General features: G+C 40.1%; 1 protein-coding gene across 1 annotated transcript in view; it reads left to right on the top strand.

Annotated features, from left to right (window-relative positions):
• LOC107841763 (TLC domain-containing protein 4-B) overlaps nt 1-1142 on the top strand; it is a 36882-nt gene extending 35740 nt beyond the window's left edge. The window contains exon 9 of the mRNA XM_047396979.1: nt 960-1142. Coding sequence (XP_047252935.1) covers nt 960-1127 — 168 coding nt within the window. The 3' untranslated portion in view covers nt 1128-1142. The remainder of the gene's footprint in view (nt 1-959) is intronic.
• Nucleotides 1143-6703: the final 5561 nt, after the last annotated feature.

The following is a 6703-nucleotide window of genomic DNA, read 5'->3' as shown; positions in this document are numbered from 1 at the left end:
TCTCATGATGAGAATATAAATTGTTCAAGCTTTGTTATACATGATTATTTTGCTTTTCCCAAGTTATGACTTGATATTTAATATTGTGAATTTCATATTTCTACCATTAGTTGATATTTCAAGTGCTTTCAAGATATGTGTCAAGCTTTAAGCTTCCTTATGACAAATTGGATTATTGAGTATATTGATTCATGAGATTGAGTTATTACAATGAGTCTTGATATTTCTTCAAAGTTATTAATGTTGCCATAATTTAATGAATTGATACATTTTGATATTGATAAAGATTGATTTGATTTGAGTCGAGTTAGGAATCCACAAGTTGATTATGATTTGATAAATGAGAAAAATATTTGATTTGGTCTTCATGATAGACCCCTTGTGATGTTTGTGGTGGATTTCCTAACCCATTCTGAGCTTGTGTCTTGGAGTAGTATTTAGTACCGAGCAGGAAATGTAGTATTTCCCCGAAACTACGTGCCACCGTAGGATTGATATTGATAATTATGGGCCAGAGGCCGGGTATGAGATTGTGGTCACTAAATTTAGGTTGTACTCCCTGGCAAGAGTACGGCGGTCCCGCCAATGTGGGGTTCTCTCCTTAGAAGGGCAAAACGTTGGGCTCCATGTAGCTCACATGGTTTGTGTTGGTTATAAGAACCTCCCATGTCTATAAGAGTTGAGTTTCTTGAATTACCGAGTCACTCCGAGTCTTGAGTTAAAGAGTTGAGTTGTTAATGATGATTTATGAGTTTTTTATAATATGATTTATTTACTATGAGATCATGAAAAATATGTTTCAATCTAACTCAAGCCAAGTGAACCATCATTGTACATATGCATATTTTTATGAAATTGATGATGATATTTGCATTGTTGCATGTACCTCTACATACGCAGTACATTCCAAAATCCTGACCCACATATTTTTGTATGGGCTACATTTTCTCGTAATATAGGTTCAGGTACTCAACCGCAGCCGCGTTAGTGATATTCGAGTACCTCAACTACGTTCCCTCAGTGGTGAGTCCTCATGGTTCGAGGACCGTGTCTATATTTTTAGTGAAATCATTCTATTGTTATGGCTTTCAATACTATTTGAGTCAGGTTGGGGTTTGTCCCAATGACTCCTTGATTTTGATGTATAGAGGCTTTGTTAGACTAGAGGGTTGGTATGTATAGACTTTCAATATATTTTGGTTGTAGAGTCTAGTATTCTCCAGTATTTCTCTTAAACTCGATGTGGTATATCTCTTTGTTGTGCATGACTATTGTTGAATTAAATTCCTTGAGGTAGTGTCTGGATCCGAGGGTTAGCCTGGGGCTACGTGTATCCCTAAGCACCGTGTGGCATCTTGGGATAAAATTTTGGGGTGTTACAAAGCTTGGTATCTGAGCCTAAGGTTTAAGGAGTCGTAGGAAGTCTGATACGCCGTGTTACGTAGAGTCTTGATCATCGGTGTGTAGCGCACCACATCTATGAGCAAGAGGCTATGGAACATTTTAGGAAAAGTTGTTTCTTTATTTCTAAAGTTTATCGTTCCTACAATTGTCTCTTTATCTGTGATTAACTCGTGCTCTCTTATAACAGAGAATGCCTCCTCGTCGAGCTCGTAGAAACAACAAGAAACCTCTACCCATTGATCTTTTGAGCGAGTATGTGTCTCATGTGGAATTTCGAGCAGCTTTTCAGGTGCTAGCCCAGACAGTTACTGCCTATGCTCAAGGTAACACCCAGGCTACTATTCCGTCTCTGCAAGAGAATAATTTTTCTATAGATCAAGTTCGTGACTTTATGCGGATGAATTGCCTGAGTTCTATGGGTCAAAGGTAGGTGAAGACCCACATATATACTTGGATGAAGTGAAAAAGATCACCTAGATTATGCATGTGACTAAGGAAGAGAGTGTTGAATTGGCTGCCTATTGAATGAAAGATGTTGCATATGATTAGGTGGAGATGTTGAGGATGAGTAGAGGGGAGGATGTCACTCCCATGACTTGGCAGTTATTCCACGATGCGTTCTTGGATAGATTCTTTCCTCTTGAGATGAGGGAAGCAAAGATAGAGGAATTCATGAATTTGAGACAAGGCTCCATGACTGTTAAAGAGTATTGTCTTAGATTCAATCAGTTATCCAAATATGCTTCTAGTATGATGGCTTACTCCTGGACCATCATGAGTAAGTTCATGACCGGTGTGTCGAGTTATGTTGTGAAAGAGTGTAGATCTGCTATGCTTAATAGGGAGATAGACCTTTCTCAGTTGATGATACATGCCCAACTGATTGAAGCTAATAAGGTAAAAGAAAGAGAGAGAGTAAGAGGGAATAAAATAGCTAGATCAGAGCAGTAGGGATTCAATCAGTCCAGATTCCACAGAGGGAACCATCCCTAATTTTAGAGATGTCTATTTATACCCGCGCCTTGCTCAGTTAGTGCTCCCGCACTAGAAGCAGGCAGGAGTAGAGGAACAGGCCTATCCCGTCCAGATCTCAGGAAAGTGTAAGTAATAGATCTCGTCCTCTTTTTTGTCCCAAGTGTGGTAGAGATTATTTTGGCGAGTGTTTTGTTGATCAGAAGGGTTGCTTTGGTTGTGGCAAGTTGGGCCACCGACTTAGAAATTGTCTGTATGCTAGACAGGGGAGTCGAGATGATCGTCCCCAGAGTCAGGCTACCAGTGCCCCTGCTCTCGTAGTTCGCCCAGTTCCTCCTCAGGGCGCCTCTTCTAGTACTGCTGGCGGTTCGTGCAAGAATTGCTTCTATGCTTACCACCTCGCTAGGAGCAGGAGGACTCTCCAGATGTCACTGGCATGCTTCATGTCTTTTATTTTGATGTATATGTATTGATGGACCTCGGTTTGGGTTTCTCTTATATGACACCTCTGGTTGCTGTAAATTTTGAGATGGACCCTGAACGGATTTCTGAGCCTATTTTGGTTTCTACCCCGGTAGGAGAATCTGTTATTGGTAAGAGATTGTATAAGAAGTGTCCTATCACTATCCTTTATTAGGTCATATGTGCTGATTTGATTGAGTTAGATATGGTTGATTTTGACGTTATTCTGGGTATGGATTGGTTTCACTCGTGCTATACGTCTATAGATTGTCGTACCTGAGTGGTCAAGTTTCAGTTTCTTGATGATCCTATTTTTGAGTGGTTCGGGAGTTTTGTAACTCCGAAGATCCATTTCATATCCTACCTCAAAGCTAGGAAGTTGATTTCCAAGGGTTGCATCTATCACCTAGTTCAAGTTAAAGACCTCAAGTCTGACACTCTGACTATTCAGTTAGTTACCATTGTTAATGAATTTCCTAATGTTTCCCAGAAGATCTCCTAGGGGTCCCACCTGATAGAGAAATAGAATTTAGGATTAATCTCTTTCCCGGTACTTAGCCTATTTCCATTCCTCCATATCGTATGGCTCTCGCAGAACTTAAAAAGTTGAAGGAGCAACTCAAAGATCTCTTAGACAAAGGCTTTATCAGACCCAGTGTTTCCCCGTGGGGTGCACCTGTTTTATTCGTACGTAAAAAAATGGTACATTGCGTATGTGCATTAACTACTGTCAACTCAACAAGGTAACTATCAAGAACAAGTACCCTCTTCCTATAATCGATGATTTATTTGATCAGCTATAGGGTGCAAGTTATTTCTTAAAGATAGACCTTAGATCCGGCTATTATTAGCTTAAAGTAAAAGTGTGATATTCCAAAGATAGCCTTTCGAACCCGTTATGGTTACTTTGAGTTTCTTGTCATGTCTTTTGGGTTAACCAATGCTCCAGCAGCCTTCATGGACCTCATGAATCGAGTGTTCCAGCAATATCTTGATATGTTTGTCATTGTATTCATAGTTGATATTCTTGTGTATTCCCAAAGAGAGGATGATCATGCCGACCATCTTAGAATTGTCTTGCAAACTCTTAGAGATCATCAATTATTTGCTAAATTTAGCAAGTGTGAATTTTGGCTAAGGTAAGTTGCTTTTCTGGGTCACATTGTTTCCGCCAAAGGTATTAGAGTCGATCCCCAAAAGACAGAAGCTATAAATAATTGGCCTAGACCTACCTCCCCATCTGACATTAGGAGTTTCTTGGGTCTGGCTGGTTACTACCATCGTTTTGTTGAGGGCTTCTCTTTCATTAGTCTCCCATGACTCGGTTAACCCAAAAGAAAGTGAAGTTCCTGTGGTCAGAACCTTGTAAGAAGAGTTTTCAGGAGTTAAAGACTCGACTCACTTCAGGCCCAGTGTTAGCTTTACCCATTGGTACTGATGGTTTTGTGGTGTATTGTGACGCTTTTAGAGTTGGTTTGGGTTGTGTGTTGATGCAAAGAGGTAAAGTTATAGCTTATGCCTCTAGACAGTTGAAGCCTCATGAGAAGAATTACCCAACCCATGATCTTGAATTAGCAGCTGTAGTTTTTGCTTTGAAAATCTGGAGACATTATCTGTATGGTGTCCATGTTGATGTCTTTATGGACCATAAAAGCTTACAGTATGTGTTCACCCAGAGGGAGTTGAATCTTAGACAAAGAAGATGGTTAGAGTTGCTAAAAGACTATGATATGAGTGCGTTGTATCACCCGGGCAAGGCTAATGTTATGGAAGATGCTCTTAGCAGGTTGTCTATGGGTAGTGTAACTCATGTAGAGAATGATAAGAAAGAATTGGATCGTGATGTGCATCATTTGGCTAGGTTAGGTGTTAGATTACTTGATTCCGCTGAAGGGAGTATGTTAGTTCAGAGTAGTTCCGAGTCCTCTTTAGTCTCAGAGGTAAAGAAAAAGTAAGACAGGGATCCTAATTTGGTCAGACTAAAGGAGTCAGTTAAGGACCAAAAGGTAGAGGTTTTCTCCTAAGGGGGAGGTGGTGTATTGAGATTGCAAGATAGATTGTGTGTTCTCGATGTTGATGATCTAAGGTAGAGATTTATGGATGAAGCGCATGGCGCACGATATTCTATTCATCCCAATGCTACCAAGATGTACCACAATTTTTGGGAAATCTATTGGTGGAACGGTATGAAGAAAGACATCGCAGAATTTTTGGCAAAGTGTTCTTCTTATCAACAGGTTAAGGTAGAGTACCAAAGGCCCGGTGGTGTAATGTAAGAGTTTAGCATTCCTACTTGGAAGTGGTAAGAAGTGAATATAGATTTTGTAATTGGTTCGCCTCCTTCTCGTCGTCATCATGATTTGATTTGGGTTGTTATAGACCGGTTGACTAAATCAACTCATTTCTTGCCAGTGCATTCATCTTATACAGCTTAGGATTATGCTATATTGTATATTCGAGAATTCATTAGACTTCATGGAGTTTCTTTGGCTATTATCTCTGATAGGGGTACTCAGTTTACTTCCCAGTTTTGGAAGGCTTTTCAGAAGGGTCAGGCTGAGCGGACCATTTAGACTTTAGAAAATATATTGAGGGCATGTGCGCTTGACCTTAAAGGTAGTTGGGATGAGCACTTACCATTGATCGAATTTGCGTTTAACAATAGTTTCCATGCTAGTATTCAGATGGCCCCGTTCGAAGCTTTGTATGGGAGAAGATGTAGATCGCCTATAGGTTGGTTTGAAGTAGGAGAAGCAACTGTGATTGGGCCTGATGCTGTGTTCGAGGCTATTGAGAAGTTAAGTTGATTCGAGAAAGATTGAAGACCGCTCAAAGTCGTCAGAAGTCATACGTGGATGTGAGAAGAAAAGATCTCGAGTTTAATGTTAATGATTTGGTGTACTTAAAGGTTTCACCCATGAAAAGGGTGAAGAGATTTGGGAAAAAGGGAAAGCTTAGTCCCCGTTATATTGGTCCGTACAGGATTCTAAGCTGTGTTGGGAAAGTAGCATATAAGGTGGATTTACCCACGGAGTTGTATAGCGTTCATCCGGTATTTCATGTTTCTATTCTTAAGAAGTGTATTGGTGATTCTGTCGTGGTTGATCCTTCTGAAAGCTTGAATATTTAAGATAGCCTTTCATTTAAGGAGTTTCCGATTGAGATTTTGGATTTTCAAATCCATAGGCTAAGGAACAAAGAAGTTCCTTTGGTTAAAGTGCTTTGGCGAAATCAATCTGTTGAGAGTGCTACTTGGGAAGCCGAAGCTGATATGCGAGCCAAGTACCCTCACCTTTTTTCTGTGAGTTTGGAGCGAGTAGAAGGTACCATTCTTTCTTAATTCCGCCCCCTTCTTATTAAAGATTCAGCTGTGTGTCTACTTCCATCACGAATTCATGCATTTTGTATGGTATCCGAAGGTATAGAGTGAAGTAAGCCCTTTGAGTGAGTCGTTCCAGCTATACGTTCTCATTTTTTCTTGTTCTTGGCCTATTTGGCAACATTCGAGGATGAATGTTTCCAAGGGGGAGATATTGTAATGCCATGAGACTCTAACCAATAGTGCAATCATGACTCAAGCTCGTGAGAAGTAAATTATAGTGCTTTGGTTGTTTTCTGATCAAGGGTGATGTGTATTAAGGCCTCAAAGATGTCCTAGCGATTAGGTGAATCAAAACATCCCTTACTGATTGAATTTTTGAGAAGGATTTTGGCATAGCCAACTTCAAACGCGCATAGCTATTGCTACCCTAAGAATTTTTGAGCTCATGACCCACCAACAGATAGATAATTGAATTATCTTCCCAACGATACTAATTTCACCGAAATCCGGTATCGAAGCCAAGAGTTATGTCCATTTTACTCC

The sequence above is a fragment of the Capsicum annuum genome, chromosome 9 (assembly GCF_002878395.1).
Source record: "Capsicum annuum cultivar UCD-10X-F1 chromosome 9, UCD10Xv1.1, whole genome shotgun sequence".
Classification (NCBI taxonomy): Eukaryota; Viridiplantae; Streptophyta; class Magnoliopsida; order Solanales; family Solanaceae; genus Capsicum; species Capsicum annuum.
This window is presented reverse-complemented; position numbering and strand designations above follow the sequence as displayed.